Source organism: Kogia breviceps, chromosome 8, assembly GCF_026419965.1.
Source record: "Kogia breviceps isolate mKogBre1 chromosome 8, mKogBre1 haplotype 1, whole genome shotgun sequence".
Lineage (NCBI taxonomy): Eukaryota > Metazoa > Chordata > Mammalia > Artiodactyla > Physeteridae > Kogia > Kogia breviceps.
In genome coordinates this window covers 4257949-4284350 of record NC_081317.1, presented here as the reverse complement: position 1 = coordinate 4284350, position 26402 = coordinate 4257949, and the positions used below count along the sequence as shown (strand labels likewise).

The 26402-nt window shown below is 55.7% G+C and overlaps 1 protein-coding gene across 8 annotated transcripts in view; it reads left to right on the top strand.

Annotated features, from left to right (window-relative positions):
- Positions 1-26402, top strand: part of NTNG2 (netrin G2) — a 74948-nt gene that overhangs the window by 10300 nt on the left and 38246 nt on the right. For all 8 annotated transcript variants that reach the window (XM_067040479.1, XM_067040477.1, XM_067040482.1 and 5 more), the window contains exon 3: positions 21485-22128. In XM_067040479.1, coding sequence (XP_066896580.1) covers positions 21485-22128 — 644 coding nt within the window. The remainder of the gene's footprint in view (positions 1-21484; positions 22129-26402) is intronic.

The following is a 26402-nucleotide window of genomic DNA, read 5'->3' as shown; positions in this document are numbered from 1 at the left end:
CATTTACTGAACCAATGGATGGGTGGGTGGAGGGACAGTGTGATCCAGGAAGGCTTCTCGGAGGAGGAGAGATTGGGGCTGACTCTTACAGGAATAACTAGGGTTTCAGTCAGGACAGAGGAGGCACCAAAGGCCTCTGCTTATCTCCATTTGAGTCCCTGTTCTGTGGGATTTTCAATCAGTTGACACCGGGAGGTCTGCACAGTTCTGTCCTTAAGCAGGACGTGGTTTTGGAAGCTGAGCCTCTCCCGGCCCCTAGATAAAGCCACTCAGGCTCTTGAGATGCCCGAGGCAGGGTCCAGCCTGGGACAAGGATAGTTCCATGCGTGACATCTTGTTGCCGGGTGAAGTCTCCCTCCTGGGGAGCAGACAAGTGACAGGATGGGAGCAGCGATGCCTGCGAGGGCCGGGCCCACACGACTGAGATCCTGGCCCCTTACTCTTCTTAAGGGAATGAGTTTGGGTCCAGACACTCCATGGAGGGTAGGGGGCAGGGCCTCTGGAGTGCCAGGGGGAAGGGAAATGGCCCGGAGGACACACCTTTGCAAAGAGTGTCAGAGACTTAGAGGTTCTGGAACTTTCATCTGCCTGTTCCCTCTCTACATTCCCTGGCCCTGATTTTTCATATATTTTCATTTTTCTCCCTTAGTGCACGCGTAACACAAGCTGCCTCGTTAAATCCCATGTGTGACGAGGCAGGGGGAGGACGGATGGATGGACAGGCAGGCCACTCCAGCTGTGGCTGAGAACTTGAGGTTTGGGGTGGGCCAAACGGGGGCCCGTGCTGGTTCCACCCCTTCTGGGTTGTGGGACTTTGGAGAAGTCCCCCGCGCTCCGAGCCTCGGTTTTCTCATCTGGAAATTGGGATGATGCTACTAAACTAAACAGAGTCTCAAAGGAAGGTCGTACGGATGAGACGAGACAAAGCGTGTAGAGCCCCCAGCTGGGCGCCTGGCACAAAATGAATGTTTCCCCAAAGGGATATTTTCCCCCATCCTAGAATTTAGCGTGAGAGACGAAAGTAAAAGCAGAAAATGACAGAAGAGGAGCCTGTTAGCCAAGTGTGTAAGGTGGGGTATGGTCAGCACGTGCTGTGGGAGTTCGGGGGGGAAGGCAGGGCACCAGCTGGGGCTGGGCTGGTCTATGACCTCGGAGGGATTCAGAAGAGTGGCGACGAAGCAGAAGGAATTGCAACTGCAGTGACGCAGGTAGGGGTCCGTGAGACAGGAGGGGAGAGTGAGGGGTGATGGGGAGGGGAGGACCCACTCCACTTGTCTGTTTCAGCAGCCCCGCCCCCGTGCCCTGTGAGCCTGTGGGCGGGGCTGTTATTGTGCCATCGGATGGAGGGATAGACCAAGGCTGCCCAGGGTCCACGAATGGTGGAGCCGGGTTGCAACCTTCCTCCGCCTGGCTCCTAACCACTCTCTAGTGTCAGGGGGCTTAGGCCAGGGGTGTCGGGGGGAGGAGGGGAGGAGCAGAGACCCGAGGGAGCCCACAGGGCATGGACTTCCTGAGCCACAGGGCCGAACAGAGCCTGGCAGGCTCAAAAAAGCAGGTTCCAAGCTGCGGCCCCTCACCCTCAGTGCCCCAGTAAGGGGGTCCAGGCTGCAAAGCTCTGTTCCTGTCCCGCAGCCCGGGACCCAGGCTTTCCCGCCTCACACCTGGCCAGCGCCCACTTGGCCCACTCTAGGAAGCTCAGCTCCTACCTGGAGGGGGGACCGGAGCGACGGGGAAAGTGGGAAATGGCAGATGATGCATATGGTTCTGTTCAGCTTTGGTTTGCAGGTTCTGATTTGCTTTTCATCGCAGCATATTTGCTTAAATATATGAAAACGTGTTTCTAATTCCCCAAGCACATACCAACTGCTGGCGCTGGTTGGCGGGGGGGTGGTGGTGGTGGCGTGTCAGAGTAGCGTGAGTGCAGGATGCGAGCCGGGCAGTGCTGGGCCCCGACAGAGTCTCCTCACTGCGGGGACAGCTCCTCAGACTCAGTTTCCCCAACTGTGCAAGGATGGGGTTTGGCTATAGATTAACCACTTCACCCAGCATCCCTGCGTGATTGTAGATACATTCTCGGAGTTTGGTAAAAATCTATGCTGGGGTTCAGCCTTGGTCTCAAACAGACAAAGTGAGGGGCTCCAGTGCAGACAGAAGGGTTCCAAGTGCATATGCTGTGCTCAGCACAGCACTAGACTTTTTTTCAAGTTTAAATCCCTTTATTATAGTAGTCTGTTAAAGGAAAACCAAAACAAAGAAAAACAAAGCTGAGAGCTAAAAACATAATGGCACATCACATCGTTTCCCCTTGGTTTCTGCTTCTCAATTCTTTTACAGATTTTTTTAATTGAGGTATAATTTACATAGAAGATTGTATTGGTTTTAGGTGTACTGTACAACATGATGATTTGATGTAGGTACATATTGTAAAAGGATTACCACTGTAAGTTTAGTTACTATGCATCACCACACACAGTTAAAATTTGTTTCTTGTGGTGAAGGCATTTAAAAATATATATATATATATATTTTTTGCGTACGCGGGCCTCTCACTGTTGTGGCCCCTCCCGTTGCGGAGCGCAGGCTCCGGACGCGCAGGCTCAGCGGCCACGGCTCACGGGCCCAACCGCTCCGTGGCACGTGGGATCCTCCCAGACCGGGGCACGAACCCGCGTCCCCTGCATCGGCAGGCGGACTCCCAACCACCGCACCACCAGGGAAGCCCTAAAAATATTTTTTAATTAAAAGAATTGAGGTTGATAGTCACATAACATGAAATTAACCATTCAACTTTTTAAAGTTGGGGTGAAATATATGTGACATAAAATTTGCCCTTTTAACCATTTTTAAGTTGTGCATTTAGCACATTCACGATGTTGTGTAACCAGACGGGAAACCCCGTCTCCCTCAGCAGCCACTCCCCATTCCTCCTTCCCCCAGCCCCTGGCAACCACTAGTCTGCTCTCTCTCTCTCACATTTGCCTATTCCAGACATTTCATAGAAATGGAATTGTGCAGTGTGTGACTTTTTGTATCTGGCTTCCTTCACTCAGCATAACTTTCTCGAGCTTCATCCGTATTGCAGCTCGTACCAATACTTCATTCCTTTTTATGGCCGAATAATATTCCACTGTGTGCTCTGCCACATTTTGTTTATCCATTCACTGGTTGCTGGGCATTTGGGTTGTTTCCACTTTGGGGCTATTATGAATATTATTATGAACATTTATGTACAAGGTTTTGAGTGGCCATATGTTTTCATTCCTCTTGGGTCTATACCTAGGAGTGGAATTGCTGGGTCATATGGTAATTTTATTTTTTATTTATTTATTTTTAAAATAAATTTATTTAAGTGTTTGTTTATTTTTGGCTGAGTCGGGTCTTCATTGCTGCGCGCGGGCTTTCTCTAGTTGCGGCAAGTGGGAGCTACTCTTCGCTGTGGTGCGTGGGCTTCTCATTGCAGTGGCTTCTCTTGTCGCGGAGCACGGGCTCTAGGTGCACGGGCTCCGGTAGCTGTGGCATGCGGGCTCAGTAGTTGCAGCTCGCGGGCTCTACAGCACAGGCTCAGGAGTTGTGGCTCACGGGCTTAGCTGCTCCAAGGCATGTGGGATCTTCCCGGACCGGGGCTCAAACCCGTGTCCCCTACACTGGCAGGCGGTTTCTTAACCACTGCGCCACCAGGGAAGTCCCCATATGGTAATTTTAGATTTAAGTTTTTAAGGAACTGCCAAACTGTTTTCCAGGGCAGCTGCACCATGTTACATTCCTGCCAGCTCTGTACAAGGGTTCCAATTTCTCCAGGTCCTTGCCAACGTTTGTTATTTTCTGTCTTTGTTTTTTACCATAATGGCTAACCTGGTTGGTGTGGAGTGGTATCTCATTAGGATTTTGATTTTCATTTCCCTAATGACTAATGACGCTGGATATTATGTGCTTATTGACCCATTTATATATCTTCTTTGGAGAAATATATATTCAAGTCTTTTGTCCAGTTTTTCACTGGGTTGTCTTTTTGTTGTTGAGTAGTACATGTTTTTTTATATATTCTGAATACAAAATCCTTATCAGATATATGATTTGCAAATATTTCCCCCATTCTACACATAATCTTTCATTCTCTTGATTGTGTCCTTTTAGATACATTTTTTAAAAAAAATTTTAGTGAAGTCTAATTCATCTCTTTTTTCCTTGTGCTTTTGGTGTCATATCTAAGAAATCATTGCTAAATTCAAGCTCACGAGTGCTTACCCCTATGTTTTCTTCTAAGGCTTTAATAGTTTTCGCTCTTATAGTTACATCTTTGATCCATTTTGAGTTAATTTTTGTATATGATGTCAGACAAGCATCCAACTTCATTCTTTTACATGTGGATATACGCTTTTCCCAACACCATATGTTGAAAAGACTATCCTTTCCCCATGGAATGGTCTTGACACCCTTGTTGAAAATCAGTTGACCATGGACGTATGGGTTTATTTCTGGACTCTCAGATCTATTCCACTGAGGCACTGAGCAGTCTGTGTGCAGTATTTCATCTAACCCTCCCAAATATCCCTCATGGTGGAAACAACCTTTATCTTATTGTCCCCATTTTACAGATGAGAAAACTGAGAGTCTAATACTGAGTGGCAAAGTCCAGGCCCAAACTCAGACCCTCGTCATTCAACCTCCCGAGGAGGGAGGAAGTCCAAACGCTCACCCCTCCTCCCTCCCTTTCTCTCCCACCTCCATCCTTTCCTCCCTCTTTCTCTCCTTTTTTCCAAACTTATCCTTTAAGCTGGGATGTTAAGTGTGATTCCCAGAGAAGGGTATCTGGGGAGGGGATGTCATGACCTGTGACCTCTCTGGTCCCCAAATATCTCCTGCCTCCACTTCACCTCCTCCCCGCCCCTGCTCGCCAGGGCACCGGATTCTGTGTCTCCATCTTTGCTCCACGGGCTGTGCTTTGCGCAAAGTAGGCGATAAAGAAATGCTGGTGAGCATTACCCCTCATCTCAAGTAGATGGTGCAGTTTGGAAGGGGTCTTAGAGATTATCTAAACCAGAGGAACCCCGATATCTCTAAGCACATTTCAGTGGAACTAACTACTCAAGGGAAAGTGGGTGCCTGGAACCTGGCTGCTGGCACCCTCTGCCCCTGCCCCGGGCCCCTGAGCCCCCACCCCCGGAAATCCTAGGGCTCCTGTGAACACGATACGAAACCACCAATATAGAGTCCAACTTCGGCCCCATTTCCTACATGGGGAAACTGAGGCCCAGCGGGATGGACTGACTTCCTCAGGCCCCAGTGAGGGAGCAGCAGGCCCGGGAGGTTCAACCGTAAGCCACGGGCTCTCCCACAAGAGTGGCCTGGAGCCCTGGGGACACGAGACCCTCCACACCAGGTCTCCGCGCATCCAGCCACATCCTGGATTTGACCACGTGTGGTGGCATTTGGTGGGGGGCCTGGAATGCCTCCCGGTTTGTGCCGGAGCTACACCTTCAGGGTGGGCCTGGCCGTGAGGTTAAAGTTTGCCCTCTGGCCGGCTCAGGTGAGCCCTCACAGCTGCGTGGAGCCCCCGGGGACCCAGCCCCGCTCAGAGCTGGCTCTCGCACGCCCTGGGCATCCTAAGACCCCTGCCCTGGCCCGTCCGCAAGCTGTGGTTCTCCTTGCTGTGGCAGCACTGCGAAAGGTGGACAGGGAGGGGGTGTCTGTGGGAGGTGGGCAAGGCCAGGGGTGGGGCAGGCAGAATGTTCGGGGTCACGGCAAAGTCAGCCTTGGCGATTTCCCTCCGATGTCGGGCTGGGGTGCGTGCGGTCCCACCCCGGCCCTCAGCTGGGAGCTTCAGGAAGCAAGAGCCGGGGAGACACTCTTGTGTGTCTCACCACGTGCTGGTGTGTCTTCCACCCGCCCCATCTCGTGGGTTTCGGCTGCCATTTCCCGAGGCCTCCCTGTGGGCCGGGTACCCTGCATATGCACTTTCTGCGCATAGCGTTTGTGTTTCCTCCGCAGCACTGGGACGGGTATACTGCACATGAAGGGAGGAAGGCTCAGAGAGGCGGAGAGACTTACCCAAGTTTGCACAGCAGCGACAAAGCCAGGATCTGTCTCCGGGGCCTTGACCGCTGTCCCATCCTGCCTCGGCAGAGGTCGGGAATCACTGTCCTCGGCGGCCCGAGATCCCAAGGTGCAAACCACCTCACCCCTCAGCGGCTCTGCTGGTAGGAAGGAATTAAATCCATGTTTGTGGATCCCTCCAGATCTACACCTGGAGCTTTCTAGAGCTGCCCTTCCTATTAAAGCGCCCTGGGCCTGTCTGCAAGGACCTGGCATTCTTCTCCCCCAGCACAGTTTGTCCTGGGGGCTTGGGGACAATCTGGACCCCCTCGGTCCTGCATTCCAGCTCCCCCCTGTTGCCCGAATCATTTGTCCACTTGACTCCCAGTGTCGACCAGGGAAAATAAAAGGAAATGAAACACGACCAGGGCATTTCCCCTCGGTTGTAGCAGAAGTCCGTTTGGGGGCAAAAGATGGAAAGGAGGAGAATGAGAGATGGAGCCTGCAGGTAACCCCAGAGCCTCGGCGGCGGCCACAGCAGCACGCCCCCGCCTGAGCCCACAGAAAGTGCATGGTGCCCATAGGGGAGACTGCAGGGTCCTGAATTGTCCCCTCCATCTGGGGAATCAAGAGACAGCAAAGGCAGGCGACAGCAGGAGAAGCCAGTGGGCCAGAGAGCATGCCCTGTTCCCAGCCCAGGCCCCATCTAAAACCCCTTGCCAACAGCTCCGAGGCTGGCATCTTGCTGGGTCTGGGCTTCTGGGGATCAGGCTCCACGCTGGATTGGCTGCCAGGGGCTGGGTGCCCTTGGGTCTCCTCCCCGCTTTGGGATGTAAATTTCCTGCCTTCACCAGAGGGGGTCTACGTATTCACCCTCCAGACCCCACTGCATTCCTAGATTTTGCTTCTGGCTTTTGGGACTTTCAGACTTAGAGTGAGGAAGAGGGAGAGGCATGGAGAGAGCAATAACCTCCCAGGCACTGGAGGACCCAGAGGAGCTGGACAAAGGCAGGACACCAACCTCAGCTCAGCTGCAGAACCCCAGAGCAGTGCCTCCTTCTTTGGCAGGGTCTCAGCCCCTTTGAGAATCCATGGCGCTCTTCCTGGAACAATGCGTGTGTGCGCGCGCACACACACACACACACACACACACACACACACACAGTTGCAAACACTCACAAGGCTTCCCAGACCACCCTGAGTCCACATGTGGGCCCCTGGGGGCCCCTACGCTCCCTCTGGGAGCCCTTAAGCTCAGGAAAATCACCATTTGTCTTCTCGGAACTGACTGATCCTGTTGTCTGAGGCTTTTCTTGATTCCACGTCTTCCACCACCTCTTCAGACCAGCAAAAGCTTATATGTATTGAGTGCCTACTGCATACCAAGCACTTGACCTGAAGTTGCTCGTTCAACCCACCCAGAACACTTAACACGACAGATCCTGTATTTATACCCATGTTCAATATGAGGAACCTGAGGTTCAGAGAGGTTAAGCCACTTGCTCAAAGTCACACAGCTTCCAAGTAGAGGAGCCTGGCACCTCCACTCCAGGCTCCCGGCTTCCAAGTAGAGGAGCCTGGCACCTCCACTCCAGGCTCCCCAGACCCAGTGCCTAGCTCCTGACCAGGCTGCTTAGCTGACCTGAGGCGCTCTGAGTCCCTGTCTCACGGTTAAATTGAGGCGGCTGTTGTGCGTGTACGTGCGTGGGGCCATTTTGCTGGGGGAGCGCACCGTTCCCCGTCCGCCTCTCGTCCCCCAGCTCTCCTCGGCAGCCTGAGCAAGGAGGGCTGGGGAGGAGTGGCAGGAGCGTTTTGCCCACCTCCTCTACCGCTTGAGACATGATGGAGTCTGCTAATCCAATCATTTGATAATTCACTTATTTCATGTCTATCTGGCAGTGTGCAGAGGCTCCCACGCACCAGCTCCGGGGAAGGCGAGATGCCTTTGCCTGGAGGAATCCGATCTGTTTTTCTGGGGAAGGAGTGGGGAGAAAATACATCCGAGGATGGACAATAATGGACCTAAAAATAGAGGGTGGAGGGAAGTGGGGGCGGGGAGCGAGGCGTCTGCCTTCCAGCGGGCCCGCTTGCACCCGCAGCCCTCCCCCTCCCACGCGTGGGTTCCCCAAGGGTCTGGCTGCCTCTCAGCCTGGGGGAGAGGCATGGAATGGGGAGCGGAAGGAAAGCAAGGCTGGGAGCCTGGTGCCACTCCAAGATGGAGAATTGTCCCATCGAAGGGTCCTCCGGGCTGTGGCCTTGACCTTGGCTGCACGTCAGAGTCTCCTCGGGAGCCGTAACCAGCCAATGCCTGGGAAGGGACCTACCCCTGAGGGTCTGATGTGGTTGGTCCGGGCTGCCCCTACGCGAGTCAACGTGAGGACCACTCTAAGGGGTGTCTCCACAGCAGGAATAGGGGTTCAGATTTGGGGGCTCTCTCCTCCTTTGCCCCCGGGTCTCCTAAACCTTGAGACAGCCTTCCTGAAGGCCCCAAACCCAGATGGTCTGCTGGGACTCCAGAGGAGTGAAGGCCGGGGACAGGGAGCTGTGCAGACTCTTGGTTCTGTCCGGGGCCCCATCCCACTTGGGTGCCCTCAGCTGAGCCTCACAGTGGACTCACCTGGGAGCTCTTAACATCCCCCCAACCTGCTACTGCAGAGTCTCTAGGGTGGGCCTGGGCCGAGGGTTTATTCAAGCTGGGTGGTCCCCGGATGAAGCCAAGTTTGAGAACCAACATTTCAGTCTTGCCCAGGACGGCACCGGGTCCCTTCCATCTGTAAGCATCTTGGGTTTTTGAATTCAAAGACCAGAGGGGCAGAGAGATTGCTCTCAGAATCCTTCCTTCCATCTGAGCTGCAGGCACCCCATCCTCGCTCTGGCTTCCTGGGACCTGAAGGGTGCTGGCCGCCACCTTACCCTTTGTTCCCAGGTTCTTAACCTCTCTTTCTGAAAGGAGGCTGCCCAGCCAGAGTCAGGGTGCGTCAAGGCTGCCGGCTGGCTCCAGGCCTCCCCTCCCGCCTTATCTCCTGCTACCCACCAGGCTCCCGGTCCATCCAGGCATGTTAACGCCTCTCTACCTGTGGCTCTTGCACGCCTGGTCTGGCCCTCCGCTTGGTCCCGCTACATAGCGCATCCTCCTCACAGCCCGGTCAAATCTCCCTCCACCTGTCCATATCCAGCCCACCCATCCTTCTGGGCCTGTCCTTCTGAAATCCCACCTCCTCCAGGAAGCCTTCCTGACCTTCCCAGCCAGTTCCCCTCCAGGCTTGTCATCCGTGCCATACTCCGGTGGTCACAACCCGGTGGTCAATGCTCCCATAAGGGGTCAAAGGTTACTGCAGGTATGACCTTGAGCCAGTGCCTGGCCTCTGGGGGCCTCAGTCCCCTCGGCTGTAAAGCAGGGATGATGGTGAGAGCTGAGCTGACATCACTGTACAGGTGCCTTTCTTTGGACCAACTGTAGCAGGCGCCCCAACCTGGCCAGGCATCTGAGTCACTGCAGGGGGTTTTGAGTGGTTGGTTGTTTGGTGGCTTGGTTTGCTTTCAACCTGGAGCAGAGCTTCTGGCCTTGGTGCCCAGAGATATTTTCATCTCTTTCTTCTTCCCAAGGATTTGGATGGACAGCCAGGTTTGGCGGCTGCTTCTTCAGGGCCATTTTGCACATTAGAGATAGTGGTTGAATAAGTGAAGGAATAAATCAATGAGACCTTACCAGCTGAGGCATGCCTCGCTCACCGCCAGCAAGGGCTTCATCGGTAGCGCGATACGCCTGTCCAGTTGTGCCCGGGGCCGGGGCAGGCCCAGACACTTCTTTCTCTTTCCTCTGCCCGGCCGCTTCTTACGCCTCAGAGGCCAGCAAGAAGAAGCCCTAGAAAGTCGCAGCTTGTGGCCGTTGGCAGAGGCAGGCCCCATCCGTCCACGTGCTGCATCCACTCCTGACACCTCCTTTTCAATGCGGAGGACCCGGAGAGGGGACCCGCCCAGGAGGGGGAGTCGCTCTGCAAACCTTAATTGAGCATCTTGCGTGTGACGGGCCCCGCGCCTGTCTTCGCAGGGCACACGGTGGGGAGGGGACCACACAGTAATTAACAGAAGAAGTCGCTAAGGAAAACCGATCAAGTGCCCATCTCGGGGAGGGGGTTGTTGGCCAGGGTGGGGTTGCCAGACACCCCTGCAAAGGGGTGGAGGGGAGGAGCTCCAGACAGAGGTGGAAAGGCCCAGGTGGGATGGGGGGTGGGCATCAAGCTATAGGAAGGAGAGATTCCAGGGTCCAAAACAAGGTGGAAATGGACCTCAGTAGGATCATACGATGATTTGTAAGAATTCTGTACACGTTTTGTAGACTCCGTGGCACGAAAGTTCTTTTCATCTTCCCTAAACCAAGGGGTGACCCTACGGGCGGAGGCTGGGTAGCAGAGCGGGCTCTTCACAGAGCAGATATTGTGGAGCCTCGAACACCCTTTGCTCAGCAAAGTGCCATTGGATACGTTTTCTAACCTATCGGTGCCTTGGCTTCTCCATTTTGAAAATAATTATTAGGATCGTCGTGAATAGAGAAAAGGAAATTTCACACGAAACATCACGATCTCAGTGTCTGGTGCTAAGAAAAATACTCAGTAGGGAAGTTTAAAAAAGAAAAACGGAAGCAAGGCAAGACGAGAAGCGAGATAGGTGGGTGAGGTGGGCAGAGCCAGTTCCAGCTTGGGTTTGGAGTTTCTCCGAAGAGGGTGCTCTGGGGTGCAGCAGGGGAGCTGAAACACACGGCCGCTTTCTAGAGTGTGCCTGGTGGCGGGGCGGGGCGGGGAGGCCGGAGGGGTTGGCGGCGGCAGGGGGCGGACAGGGCAGCTGTTCGGGGAGGGGCTGCCGGGATCAATCTTCAATCTCAACCCTCGTGGACCCTCCCCTTTCAGCCGGTGGCCCCAGCAGCCTCGGACCTCTTTCAGGACCCACCGAAGCCCCATTGCTCTTCGGCCAGAAAGCCAAGGGCAGCTCTCAGAGAGGAGGAGAGGGGCTGTGCGAAGGCCCCAGGGGTCTGGGGACGGCGGCCCCCCTGAGTACTCCAGCCGGGCCGCTCAGAGGGGGCTGCTCGTTACCCTGCCTCCCCCGCCCCCCCCCCCGCCCCCAGGATTGCATCCTCCAAGCTGCTTTTTTTCCTCCGTGATAAAATATTCATGTCAGCAGAGCAGGCCCTCTTTGGGAAGGCTGCCTGTGTCTAGCTTCTGCTTTGTACAAGCTTTTAAAGAGCAGGACGCTTTTCCTACTCTCTAAGCATTTTCTAAGTCCTCAATCAATAATGCACTTTACCCGGCTTCTCTGGATGCAGCTTTTCTTCCTCTCTGCACCCTTCCCGCCCCCCCCCCCCCCGCCCTGCCCCGATTTCTCTCTCTTTCTCTCTTTCCTTCTTTCTTTTGTCCTTCTGTCTCTCCCAATTTACTTTTATTTACTTTTTTCTAAATGTGTTCCACGAAAGTGTCGAGCTGTTTGGGTGGCGAGCCTCGGATGAGGATGGGGTGGGCAGGCAGGGAGGATGGAGAGAGGCCAGGGCAGCTGCCAGGCAGGCGGGTCCTTGGATGAGCTGGTGGAGCCTGTGTGCGAGGCGGGGCGAGGAGGAGCCGCTGAGCCTTCCCGCTGGCCCCCGGTGGGGAAGCGTTTGAGCTCCTGGCACGGGGGAGGAGGAGGGCTTGGGCTAATCCGGCCTCTCACTCTCCTTTTTCTCATCAATTAGAAAATGTTTACAGCATAAACCAGAGAAAACAGGACAAACACGTAGAAGAAAGGGGGCCTGGAGCAAAGGCAATATGCAGAGTGTGAGTCAAAATACATCGCCAAACTTTCTAAGGAGCCAGCAGTCCAGATTGGCCTATCTGCTTTTTATAGTAATGAGTTCCCTGTCATGGGAGGTATGCAAATGAAGAGCTGCCATCCCTTGTCTGAGAGAGATGCCCACGTGGATCTGGTCAGTTATGTGGTACCCAGTGAGGGGCTGGGGTGCAGCAGGTGCCCGTGGGGTGTGTGTGGGGGGGTCCTACAGGGATCAACCCAGGCACTCTTCAGCTGGGATAGAATTTCCCACCCCAAACATTCCTCAAAATCTGGCTGTGGCAAGAATCTGCAAATGCCCAGGACCGAGTGAAATATTTCCTTTTTTTTTTTTTTTTTTAAGGAATACAATTTTGAGTTCCTGGAGAGATTAACCCTCATCTAGCCAGAGCCTTGGCAAGACCTCACCCCACCCTCTCTGGCTGTTCAGCTGATGGACAGCCTCTCTGGGTCTGCAGTGGTGGAAGCAGCGTTTGGCGTTGCTTCCTTGTCCGTGTCCTGGACAGCTCGTCCGCCGGGGCAGCCCTATGCCTCAGGTGGTCAGAAAGGCTGGCTGGCTGGGTCTGTCGGGGAAGTCGGAGTCAGGGCGAGGAGGACTGAGGAAGTGGGTCCCTGCCCCGCTGCTAGAACAGCACCTGGGCCGGCTGCTCTCCACTCCCCTCAGTAACCGCACAGTCCTCCCTGGGTGATGCCGGGAGGGTCGCTTACCCTCTCTGAGCCGCACCAGAGCAAATGGGATCCGGTGAGGCACGATAGGAAGGGCGCATTGGGACTTCCCTGGAGTTCAGCGGTTAGGACTCTGTGCTTCCACTGCAGGGAGCATGGCTTCGATCCCTGGTTGGGGAAATAAGATCCCGCGTGACTCGCGGTGCAGCCAAAAAAATTAAAGAAAAGAAAAGAAAAGAAAAGGGCATGTTGAGTAACTGCTCAACAGATACCATCCTTAGATCCAACTGTCAAGGATCCTCACCGAGTTTGGAAATATTTATCAAATGCCACTTTGTGCAAATCACTACTGGGAGTGGGGGGTGGGAAGGATGAGTCAGACCCGGCCCCTGCCGTCCCAGAGTCCAGTCTCGGTCACGGAAGGTTCTGGAAGGAGGTGAATGTGGGCAGGGGTGAAATGAAAGGGGGGCTGCAGCAGAGTGGAGGGCTGCTCCAAGCAGCTGCAGAACTGAAGTGCGTTTCCTAAGTTATGGCCTGGCCAGGCCGGGCTCGGGAGGTGGCCCGTGACTCTGGGTCCAAGGCAGACCTCGGACCAGGAGATGCCCACGGTGGCTGGCTCGGGATCAGGGTCTGGGGTGGGGGTGGGGAGGACATCACTGCGGCTTCTGGAGACTCATTGCCTTGCCGGGATGGATGAACCCTGGGAAGACACCTTCCCCTGCCTGAGTGACGGCCAGGCTGGGGAGAAAGGGCTCCAAGGAGAAACAGAACCAGAAAATCACAAGAGGAGCCTTCCTGGCCAGCTGCAGCTCCTGCCCTGAAATAACAGGAGGGTCGGTTTCTGCTGATTCACGAGCAGGGAGGGGTGACCTTGCTGCTGTCCAGGGCTTTTGCTCGGAAAGAAACCAATCAAAGGGAAGGGAGAGAGGCCTGGGGGATCGGGTGGGGAGGCGTTAGAGGCGGGACAGGGATCAATGAAACCGCAGAAGGAGAAGGGGGGCGGGGCCGGGGGAGGGACACAGGGAGGGAGGGAGGGAGGGAGGGAGAGTGAGAGACCTCAGGGCAGCTAGAATTAGAACCGGCTCCCAACAGAATCTCCGTTTCCGATCTGTTAATAATTTATCCCCGCTGCAACTTTTCTTACCAATAAATAGGAAATAATTTGTTAAGGAGAATTCCCCCGGCGCCCTGGCTTTCTCCCTGGGCTGAGGGGCTGGGGATGTGTCTCTGCGTCCTTTTTCTCCGAACTGGTGGGGGCGACCGAGGAACTTGGACTTGGGGAGGTGAGAGTTTCATGAATGGGGAAACCGAGGCACAGGCAGGGCAAGGCCCCACCCAAGGTCACACACAGGGTCAGGGACAGTCTCCGGGATCCCAACTCCATGATCTCATGGGTCGGCGACCAGGCCCAAAGAGTTTCCCCCGAAGTTCTAGAAGCATCATCCAAGGCGGAGGGTGGGGCTAGCTCCTCTGTGGGTTGACTTCCCCCCACTTTTGCTCCTGCCGAAGTCCTGTTCTGTGAGACGGAGCTGTGCTGCCTCGCCTTCCCGTCGGCGGCCCGCCGGGGTCCCCGGGGAAGGCCGTGCTCCGAGCCCTTCCCAGCCCTCCTTGCCCAGGGCTCTCCCTGGCAGCTCCCCCCCTCCAGCCTCCCACCCGCAGTTGCCCCAGCCCCAGCTGAGGGTGCTGGGGCTGAGGAGGAGACTTCAGCTAGCAACTTGGCAGACAGGTTCAAAGAAATCTGGCAGCTGCTAAACTGTTCCCTGGGTCCGCCCACACGCCTCGGTGGCACCCGAGCCTCTGGGGAGTGGCGCACGGCTGGGGTGCCAGCCGCCTTTCCCTCTGGGTGAGGGGCCCTGTTCCTGACTCGCGTCCAAGGCCAACGCCCTGGCTTCTTGTCACACCTCGGCCACTGCGGAGCCCAGTGACCTTGAGACATTGCTCAGTCCCCTTGCTTTGCAGAATGTAAGTAAAAGGACCCCATCCTCCAGGGTAAAGCCTATGCAGGGCTTAAGCATGGCCGTGGACCTTGCCCTTGGCCCAGGCCACGGGGCTGGTGATAGTCAAGATGCTCTCCCTACACGCCTTGTCCACAAGCCCGGGCCACCCGCAGTGCTTGCCCCGTGGCACCCGGTGCACTTCTCAGGACTGCCCAGGAAGTCAGCATCTGCAGCCTCCCTGGACTTTCATTCACTGGACAGAGCTTTCCTGAGTCCCCGGAAAGTGCCAAGGTCTGGGCTGCCGTGGGGAAGGAGGCGGGGGAGGCCACGGCCCTCCTGGCACTTCCCCTGCAGTTGGGGACCTAAGGCTCGCGGCAGTGGAGTGACTGCTCAAGTGCCCAGTGAGCGGCCGAGCCCTGTACCCGCCCTCCCAGTTACAGAGGGCAGAGCCCTTCCCGCCACGCTGTGGCCCGCTGCTCCGCAAAGACCCGGACCTGCTTCGGCGGTGTCCGGCAGTGGCCTGATTTTGTCCCAACACAGGTTCGGATGGCAAGGCCAGTCCGCATGAAGTCGTTTATTCCTCCTCCTAAGACTTGCCTACCATTCCGGTGACTGCCCCGTCCACGCTCTCCTTGGTTAAGGACCCGGAAAGCCAAATAGCCAGACTTCCCCCCGGCAGGTTACCTCCATCTCTGCTAACAGTCAGCTTTCCCACTCGATGATATATATATATATTTGTAAACGTTTTCATTTTTTAAAATTTATTTATTTATTTATTTATCGGCTGCGTTGGGTCTTTGTCGCTGCGCGTGGGTTTTCTCTAGTTGCGACGAGCGGGGGCTACTCTCCGTTGCGGTGCGCGGGCTTCTCGTTGCGGTGGCTTCTCTTGTTGTGCAGCACGGGCTGTAGGCGCGTGGGCTTCAGTAGTCGTGGCACGCAGGCTCAGTAGTGGTGGCGCACGGGCTTAGTTGCCCCACGGCACGTGGGATCTTCCCGGACCGGGGCTCGAACCCGTGTCCCGTGCACTGGCGGGCGGATTCTCGACCACTGCGCCACCAGGGAAGCCCTCGATGATAATTTTTGCTGGTAGCTTGTCTCTGCTCTTTACAACCTGGCCTCTGACTCCAGCTGCACCCTTTGCACAAAAAAAATAACGTAAAAGCAAAAGCATTGGAGAGACAGTTGCAAGGTCTCTTCAATGAAAAACCTGGTATGGAACGTTTCTCTGTAGAACAGTTGGTCCAGGTGCCTCCTGCTCGGTGTCTGTGGAGGAGATTTGTCCGCACCCAGTTCTCTGCTGTGCTGGTGTCCAGGCTGACTGCCTTCCCCTCGCCCTGCACCCCGGCCTTCTCCCCTCCAGCTGTGCTGTCCCACTTTGCAGGTGACTTGCCTTTGTGTATCTGTAGAGATAAGTGAGCCCCGAGATTTCCTTGCTGGGGTCCCACAGGATCCAGAGGAAGTGATGCAGGGCTGGCAAGTACTTGGTTTCTTGTCTGGGAAATGGAGACGCCCTACCTCCTAGGGGTGCTGGGAGGATGCGGCTGGGATGGATGTGCAGCGCCCAGCCCGCCCTGGCCCGGGGTCGGCATTCAGTGAATGTCATGATCGTCCCGCCCCTTCAAGCCAGCGGTCCCCGCTGTGGCCCGTGTCGTGTGCGAAGTTCCTGGCTTCACCGTGAAGGGGCCAGGTGCCCTTCAGCCTTACTTCCTCCCCTGGAAGGTTGCTGGGAAAACCCTTGACCTAGTGTACGTGAAGCTACTGTTTAATAATAATTGCTACCATTTGGGGACATTTCCTAGGCATTTCATACAGATCATCTCATGTGATATTGGGTGAGAGAATAAAGACTCGGAGAGGCCAAGCAGCTTTCTCAAGGTCACGCAGCCTCAAGGGGTGGAGCGAAGACTGAGCCCAAGGCTTTCAGACCCCAACACCAGTTTCCTTAACTGTTTGACCCCACAACAGAGGTTCCTAACTGGGGAAACGGGACCCCATGAGTCCCCTAAGTGGAAAATGTGATGTGTTACATTTTTCCAGAGAGCATCCTAAGGTTTTTAAACAGGGGTATGATTTTTTTGGTTTTGGTGATATTCATGAAATGTCTAAAGAAACAATGACGACTTTTGATAATATCAAAGTTCGGCTCTGCTGTCATCCTGAGAAGTCAGGGGTGTGCCCCAAACATCCCTGGCCCTTTCTCCCCGGTATCAGGCCACTTTATCTTGATGGCGATTAGTTAATCTGATCTCACCGAGACGAGTGGAAATGTGCAGACCTAGGAGGCCAGCCAACGCTGGGCCCCCTGCCGGCCCCTCCCTCCCCCCCCCCCCCCACACACACACACGCAGCCATCGGCCGTCAGACGCAGCAGCGCTCAGGGTGCGGGGCTCAGGGTGAACCGGCCTTCGCACCCCAGGCTTCCTCCTCGGAATCCTCCCTAGTGAAGGACAGGAGGAAAATGAGGGTATGAGCCAGTGGCGCTTGGGAAGGGCCGTGGGCATGAAGCTGCCTTCGGTCGGGGGCGCTCTGGCCCCTAAATGGTTAAATGGAGTTCCGCGATCTTGCGGTGGGAGGGCGGTGGAAGAAAGAAGGGAAATGGGAGAGAGGGAATTGTGTTGGCGATGGCTTGGGATTTATCTATTGTGCTCACTGGTGATTAAGCCTCCTCACTCCGCAGCAGGCGCAGGGCTGGTAAATACACAGGCTGATTCATTAGTTTCTGACCATCTGCTTCCCGTGCTGAGGCCGGGGTGGGGGCGGGGGGGGGCAGTGAGCCCTGCAGGTTAGGGCAGCTTGGCTCTGGCAGCCAGGTTGGAGCCCCCCGTCCCTTGGCAGAGCCGGCTGTGTCAGTCTTCCTGATGACAGACAGGCCGGGTGCAGCGGGGGCGTGAGGGATCCGGTGTCCCACCATGGGGACCACAGGAGGGTGGGCAGGTGAGGGAACGGAGGGCCCAGGTTCAATCCCTGGTCGGGGAACTAGGATCCCACAGGCCATGCGGCGTGGCCAGAAAAAAAAAAAAAAAAAGACCAGGGGAGAGGTGAGGTGTTTCACAGCAGCTGGGGGTTGACAGGAATAATATCGACATTCCATATGAGGTCTATCACTATTAACCTAATCATCATTCTATTAATAACTAATTAATAGGATGACCATAATGACTGTAACTTAGTGACTGGTTTCTGAGGTCCAAGCCCTACAGGGAGGCTTCACTACACTGTCCCAGATAAGCACACTAACAATCCTCTGATGAGTGACAAGGAAACTGGGTTCAAAAACGAATCAGGCAAGGAGGGCTTCCTGGAGGAAGTGCATGGGGAAAGCTCTAAAAACCCAGAGGAGGGAAAGCGGCTACAGGGGCACAAGCTCAGAGGTGAGAGGGGATGAGACAGCGGGGGGAAAGGCCCAGCTTCAGTGCTGGGTGGATAGCTTTCCAGGTGGGCAGAGTAGCATGATACCACCTGGTGCCAGCGTATCGAGAAGCGGGCTGGTAGAGGAGGGCCCCAGAGAGAGCGTCTGGCCGTTCCTCCCACCCTGACCCACGCTTTGCTCGCTTGGGGTGAGGCATGTATTAGTTTGCTAGGGCCTGGGTGGCTTAAACCACAGAAATTTATTTTCTCAGGTTCTGGAGGCTGGAAGTCCAAGGTCAAGGTTTGACCCTTGAAGACCAAGGCGGGTTGATTTCTTCTGAGGCTTCTCTCCATGACTTGCCGATGGGCCCCTCTTGCTGCTTCTTCACATGGTCATCTCTGTGTGCACGTGCCCCGGGGGTCTCTCTGTGTATCCAAATTTTCCCTTCTTGTGAGGACACCAGTCAGATTGGATTAGGGCCCCCCCAAGGGCCTCATTTTAATGTAATCACCTTTAAAGGTCCTATTTCCAAGTACAGTCACATTCAGAGGTACTGGGGGTTAAGGCTTCAACATATGAATTGGGGGGGGGCACAGTATACTCCATAACAAGTTGCCAGGCGCGGTAGAAGAAGGGAAGCGGTGGGAAGAGGATGACTGCTGGGCCGGGGGAGGGGGAGATGCCCGCTTGGGTGCAAACTGTGTCTTCCGGTCTCCAGTGTCCGGGTATGAGCTCTGAGCCAGCTGAGGGCCTGGGGAGCGGGCTGTCCCCCACAGGCAGGCCTGCCCCCCTTTCATCACCAGGCCTGGACTCTACACGCCATTGAGCCATCCCCACGGGGCCTTTCAGCCTCTCCCCGTTCCGGGCAACACCACAAAATCACCAACCGGAGCGCAAGGAAGCTTGGACCCCCATGGGCCAAGCCAGGCCCCTCTCCCTGCCATGCTGTGTGTGAGGCCCCTAGACTTCCAGAACGCCTCTGAGGTTGCCCAGGACAGGAGCTCATCCTCAAACCCCTCCCACCCCCAAGGAGTCCTGGGCCAGTCCTGCTTCACCCTGGGCCCCGGTTTCCCCATTTGCTCAGTGAGGGGCGTGGATCAACGCATACCCCTTCCACCCCACGTTTTCCGGGTCCTGGGAATCAGCAGGTCTGGCCAGGTGGGGTGGGCAGTCGTACCACAGGGGACCCAGGACAGAGCTATTTTGGTGGAACCCGCCCCAGGAAACCCCAGAGCCAGCCTGCCCGCTGAGGATCCCTGGGTGGCCTAGGAACTGGTCCTCCACTAACGGGCTTCAAAGGCCCAAGGTCGCTGCGGGGACGCCGGCTCGGCCCCTTGGGAGACAAGGCACCCGCTGCCACTGGGAGCCGAATGCCTCATTTTAGAATGTGAGGCTTTAACTCAGACCGAAGCCGCTTTGTTTCTGAGCAAACCAGGGCCCTGAAATATTCATCAAGGGAGCCGCAACGGGTCTGGGGGGCGTGCGGTTCTTAGTGACGGTGTTTCCTTTTAATTAATAGCCTTGATTATTAAATTTTTTTATATTTTGCGGCACGCGGGCCTCTCACTGTCGTGGCCTCTCCCGTTGCGGAGCACAGGCTCCGGACGCGCAGGCCCAGCGGCCACGGCTCACGGGCCCAGCCGCTCCGCGGCACGTGGGATCCTCCCGGACCGGGGCACGAACCCGCGTCCCCTGCATCGGCAGGTGGACTCCCAACCGCTGCGCCACCGGGGAAGCCCAAGAGCCTTTATTTTTTAGAGCAGTCTTAGGTTTACCGAAATGGAGCAGACAGTCCAGAGAGCTCCTGAGACCCGTTTCCCCACACAGTTGCCCCGTTATTAACAGCTTGCATTAGCCTGGTACCTTTGTTACATGGACGTGGTGTTATTAACGCAAGCCCACGTTGACAGCACGGTTCCCTCTTGGTGTTGCACAAAAGGCACCATGTCGTTTATCCAGCATGACAGTGTCATACAAGATGGCTTCCCTGACCTAAAAATTCCCTGGGCTCCCCCCTATTTGTCCCTCCAACCCCTGGCAACCGCCACGTTAGTGATATTTTCAGGCCTCTGGGTGAGTTCACACGGCAGCCCACACCCGGGGGGATGCATTTGAACTGCGGAGGAGGGAAGCCTCCTCCCTCCAGGCCAGGGAGTGGGCTGCCAGCTTTTGGAGGCGGGGGTGAGGGGAGAGGGAGCACGTGGGGGGCCGTGCCCTGCCTTCCCCAGCCGGGGTCCCCCACTGGGCCTGCCAGGCACGTGCCGAGGACCCGGAAAGCACTGCCACAGGACGCCCCCCCTTGAGAGGAACCTGGGCTGTGCGTGAGGCAGACACGCGTGCTGTGGGGACAGAGAGCAGGCCCCAGTGACAGACGGGCCCCAGTGTGGCCCCCAGCGCTTCCTAGAAGGGCCTCGGGCAAGGGCCACCACCTTCCAAAGCCCGGGTTGCTGCATTCCGAGCATGGAGTTGACACTCCCACACGGTGAGTACTGGCCGTGAGCTAGTTGCTAAACAGGAGAGAAATGAGATAATGTGCTGGGCACCAGGTGGCTGTGACTTTGGCTTCTTCCACCGCCCCTCCTGTTGCTACTAATTGTATTGTCTGAAGGGTCGAGGAGGCGTCTCTGTGTAGGAGATGTTTCACGAGTCAAATGTCCATCAGCAGATGAATGGATAAAGAAGATGTGACACGTATATACAACGGAACATTACTCAGCCATAAAAAGAAACAAAATTGAGCTATTTGTAGTGAGGTGGATGGACCTAGAGACTGTCATACAGAGTGAAGTAAGTCAGAAAGAGAGAAATAAATACCATATGCTAACAGATATATATGGAATCTAAAAGAAATGGTGCTGAAGAACCTAGGGGCAGGGCAGGAATAAAGATGCAGACGTACAGAATGGACTTGAGGACACGGGGAGGGGGAAAGTTAAGCTGGGGTGAAGTGAGAGAGTGGCATGGACATATATACACTACCAAATGTAGAACAGACAGCTAGCGGGAAGCAGCCGCATAGCACAGGGAGACCAGCTTGGTGCTCTGTGACGACCTAGCGGGGTGGGATTAGGGAGGGTGGGAGGGAGACGCAAGAGGGAGGGGATATGGGGATATACGTATGCATATGGCTGATTCGCTTTGTGATACAGCAGAAACTGACACACCATTGTAAAGCAATTATACTCCAATAAGGATGAAAAAAAAAAAGTGTGAGTAGGAATCTGGAGACTGAGAGAGCGGAAGGGCATGTCGAGGAGAGGGGCCGCCATCTGCAAAGGCTCAGAGGCACAGACAAGGGAGGCTTGGAGGACAGGAGTGCTCAGGTGGGAGGCCAGGAACGGTGGCTCCAGATATGGTGGGAGGAGGTCAGGGTCAATGAGGAAAAGCGGTAGGGCTTTCCCCTACAGGCAGCGGGGAGCCGTGGAGGGTCTCGGAGCAGTGACTAGCTCCTGCCCTCCTCGATTGTCCGAACTTCAAGTAGGAACAGGTGTGTTCTCTCGGGAGGCAACAGAGCTGCATGTCTTTATGGGCTTCGGAAGAGAGAGGCTTCCTGGTGTCCGGACATCGGAGCGCAGGCTCTGAGACCTCTGCGCAGACACCGGGGCTGGGCTGGGACAAGGCGCCCGGGTCCCCCAGAGCAGTCAGCGTCCACCCTGGTCTTCTCCCCCCTGCCCCCCCGCAGGAGAACCCCTACCTGTGCAGCAACGAGTGTGACGCCTCCAACCCGGACCTGGCTCATCCGCCCCGGCTCATGTTCGACAGGGAGGATGAGGGCCTGGCCACCTACTGGCAGAGCGTCACCTGGAGCCGCTACCCCAGCCCGCTGGAGGCCAACATCACCCTCTCGTGGAACAAGAGCGTGGAGCTGACGGACGACGTGGTGGTGACCTTCGAGTACGGCCGGCCCACCGCCATGGTCCTGGAGAAGTCGCTGGACAACGGCCGCACGTGGCAGCCCTACCAGTTCTACGCAGAGGACTGCGTGGAGGCCTTCGGCATGCCCGCCCGCCGGGCCCGCGACCTGGCGGCCTCGGGTGCCCACCGGGTGCTGTGCACGGAGGAGTACTCGCGCTGGGCCGGCTCCAAGAAGGAGAAGCACGTGCGCTTCGAGGTGCGGGACCGCTTCGCCATCTTCGCGGGCCCCGACCTGCGCCACATGGACAACCTGTACGCGCGGCTGGAGAGCGCCAAGGGCCTCAAGGAGTTCTTCACGCTCACCGACCTGCGCATGCGGCTGCTGCGCCCGGCACTGGGCGGCACGTACGTGCAGCGGGAGAACCTCTACAAGTACTTCTACGCCATCTCCAACATCGAGGTCGTGGGCAGGTAAGGGCCGGGGGCGACCTGGTACCCGGGATGTTACCTGCTTCCTGGGGTGTTACCAGATACCTGGAATGTTACCTGAGGCCTAGGATGTTACCTGTTTCCTGGCATGTTATCTGATACCCGGGATGTTACCTGGTACCTAGGACGTCACATGGTTCCTGGGATAATACCTGGCTCCTGGGACATTACCTGGTACCCAGGGTGTTACCTGGTTCCTGGAATATTACCAGATACCTGGTACATTACCTGGTACCCAGGGTGTTACCTGCTTACTGGGATATTACCAGATACCTGGAATGTTACCTGAGGCCTAGGATGTTACCTGTTTCCTGGCATGTTATCTGATACCTGGGATGTTACCTGGTACCTAGGACGTCACATGGTTCCTGGGATAATACCTGGCTCCTGGGACATTACCTGGTACCCAGGATGTTACCTGGTTCCTGGGATATTACCAGATACCTGGAATGTTACCTGAGGCCTAGGATGTTACCTGTTTCCTGGCATGTTATCTGATACCCGGGATGTTACCTGGTACCTAGGACGTCACATGGTTCCTGGGATAATACCTGGCTCCTGGGACACTACCTGGTACCCAGGGTGTTACCTGGTTCCTGGAATATTACCAGATACCTGGGACATTACCTGGTACCTAGGGTGTTACCTGGTTCCTGGGGTGTTACCAGATACCTGGAATGTTACCTGAGGCCTAGGATGTTACCCGTTTCCTGGCATGTTATCTGATACCCGGGATGTTACCTGGTACCTAGGACGTCACATGGTTCCTGGGATAATACCTGGCTCCTGGGACATTACCTGGTACCCAGGATGTTACCTGGTTCCTGGGATATTACCAGATACCTGGAATGTTACCTGAGGCCTAGGATGTTACCTGTTTCCTGGCATGTTATCTGATACCCGGGATGTTACCTCGTACCTAGGACGTTACATGGTTCCTGGGATAATACCTGGCTCCTGGGACATTACCTGGTACCCAGGATGTTACCTGGTTCCTGGGATATTACCAGATACCTGGAATGTTACCTGAGGCCTAGGATGTTACCTGTTTCCTGGCATGTTATCTGATACCCGGGATGTTACCTCGTACCTAGGACGTTACATGGTTCCTGGGATAATACCTGGCTCCTGGGACATTACCTGGTACCCAGGATGTTACCTGGTTCCTGGAATATTATCTTGTTCCCAGGATGTTACCTGTTTTCTGGGATATTACCTGATACCCCGGAACGGTACCTGATACCTAGGATGTTACGTGATACCTGGGACATTACCTGGTACCTGGAATGTTACCTGGTGTTACATCAAAGGGGCTAGCTGCGTTTTTCCATGGAGGGAGGTGAATGGTGGATGATAAATGTCCTCTGTAGGGCCCAGGCTACCTCTAGCCACAGGGCTGGGAGGTCTGGAGAGGATGGGTGGAGCTGAGCAGACCTGGGCAGTGTGGGTGGGGCTTGAGCTGAAGCCTGGTACTCAGGAGGTACAGTGTAACTGGCCACGGACTCAGTGAATGGACTCAATGAATGTGTCTGGGGGGGGGGGCGGTGCCCGAGATGGCCTTCAGGCTCCATGATTTGCTAGAAGGACTCACAGAGCCTAGCAAAGCTGTTACACCCACAGTCGCTGCTGCTACAGTGAAAGGATACAGATTACAATCAGCAACAGAGAAAGGTGCAGAGGGCAGGCTCTGGGAGATAGCAGTTCGAGCTTCCTGTCATCCTCTCCCAGCGCAGCAGCGATGTGTGACAGCACGTGTGGGGTAGCGCCAGCCAGGGCAGCTTGCCCGAGCCTGGGTACCCAGGGGTTTTACTGGGAATTGGTTATGTAGGCATGGCTGAGCGCCTCCAGTGGTTGACCTTGGTCCCCAATTCCTTGACCCACGGGTCCTGCTGATACTACCTGGCCCGAGGTCGCCATCATAAATCACATCATTAGCGTAAATTATCTGGAGTGGCCCAAGGCCCCAGGTAAACAAAGACACTCTTATCAGGCAGGACATTCCAAGGCTCATAAACTGCTCCCAGGAGCTAGTTAAGCGCCAGACTTTTCTTTAGACAATGTAGCGCGTGGACAACCCAGCCCTGCCGAGTTATTGCTTCACTTACAGCTTTGGAGAAGAAGCTGTTTTGTGGACACTTTCGGGGGAGGCAAAAGGCCATCACAGGAGGTGAAAACAGCCTCTGATTCCCAGGAACTCTTTAGACTGCAGATGATAAAACGGTCGCACGCTGTCCCAGATCATCCGTTCATTCGACAGATGACCTGCTGGTCAGTAGTGGCAAAGCCTTTATCCCAAGCCACGGATATAACGCCCTGCTCTGCACTCAAGAGCGAGGCCTGGGCGGGGGTTGGGGGGGGGTGGCATCGCTGGTAACCAAGGGGTCAGTCACAAGGGGCAGCAGCGTGTAACACAAGAGCTCTCTAAGTGTGGCTCCTGGACCAGCAGCTTTAGCGTCGCTCGGAAGCTCGTTAGAAATGCCAATCCTCCGTCCCCGTGCCAGACCTGCTGCATCGTAAATCCCAGGGGCGAGGCCCAGCAATCTGTGTTTTAATAAGCTCTCCGGAGAATTCTGATACACACTCCCGTTTGAGAACCGCTGGCGTGACAGTTGGTAGGCATTCGGGAGCCAGAGGGCCTGGGTTGAGTTCCCGGCTCCGCATCGACTGGCTGTGAGCCTCCGGACAAGGACCTCTCTGCGCCGCAGTTTCCCCATCCGTCGAGCAGGGATGGTGAGAAGCAGTGGATCGCGGGCAGCTAAATGAGTTAGAGTTAGAGTTGATGAAATACTCAGAACGACTGTGAGCGCGCGTTCATTGCATTGTAGTGTAAACTGCTGTGGGGTTTACCGTGTCACACATGCTAAAAAAGTGTTTCTTGAATAAAATACGTAGTGTTCAGAATAATGGCGTCCGAGAGCTGGGGCAGGTTGAGGAAGAACCAAGTTGAGACCCAGGGGTGTCGGGGCATAATTAAGGCCGGGAGCGTGGCTGAGGCCAGTGTGCGCAGGGGCCGTGCCAGAACCCAGCTGAGACGATACACCTTGGGCAGTTTTCCACACCAGGCTCTGCAGACCGCCCGAGTATATAACTACCGATGAGTGCAGAAACCAGTTCGCTGCATGGTGTGTACAGTATAATCCCGTTTTTGTAAAATATATGATACGCCCGCACACATGATTTCCCTGTTGACATTGACATTGGAAAGAAGCCCGTTCGGGCCCGGGAGCACCGCGGATGTGAGGAAAGGCTAGAAGCTTTGGGTGCTCACTTCTCACTGTGCTCACACCTGCGGCGTAGGGGTGGGCAGGGGCGGCGTGGGGTTTTGGTTTTCCGCTGTGTCTGCATTTTATTTTCCTTTGGCTCCGTGTGGGTTCCAGGTGGGCCAAGGCAAAGGCAAGCGATTCATGAGGTGGGGTCAAGTTCAAGGCCAGCAGGTGGCAGTGAGGCAGGTGCACATGCAGGGGCCTGTGGTTCTGACACCCGTGATTCCTAACCCACCCGCACTTGGGGCTGGCTATTTAAAACCAGGAATGGTCTGGAAACCACCTGATATATGGCAGCTATCGCGGTAGCGGGGAGTCGAGGGTCAAGCTCCTGCCCCTGTTTCTCGGATCTGCGTGCAGGCTTTGGGCCGTTGGTCGTCTTGGTGACCTCTGCCAGCCCTGGGGACGCAATGGTCTGGTTCTTTTAAGACCCTCCCATCCACCGACCCAACAGCTTAGCAGTTCGGAGGGAGGGACAAGATCCGCACCCCTTCTGGGGGCTGTGGCCCCTTTTCTGAACTCCCTGGGCTGCTACGGGGGTGTCCCTCATCTTCAGGAGTCTAATCAAGGGCCTGCCTGCCACTTCACTAGGCGGCTCGTGCAGGGTCCTGAGGTCCGGGCCGGCTGCAGGGTCTGCGCTGGGTGGTGACAGCCAGGACCTGTAGCGCCCCTTACACCTCAGCCAGGGGTGAAGGTCATTTTTCTCTTAGGAGGGACTCTGAGATGCAGAAGTGGGGCAGATCGTCCTTGGGAAGGGACAGAGGGACAGAGGGGGGCAGGAAAGAGTCTCAGCTTTTCAGCCTCATCTAAATGAAGAGGGCTGTTCTGGTGCCAGGTGACCTGGGGGTCAGGTGAGCTGGGTTCCAGCCCCGCCCCTCTGCACCCCTCTCTGGACCTCAGTTTCCTGTCTGTAACCTGAGGCCTGGGGCTGCCTGGAGCCCGCGCCTCCCTGGCAAGATAAAGTAAGTACTCTTCAGGCCGCTGGTTGGCAGG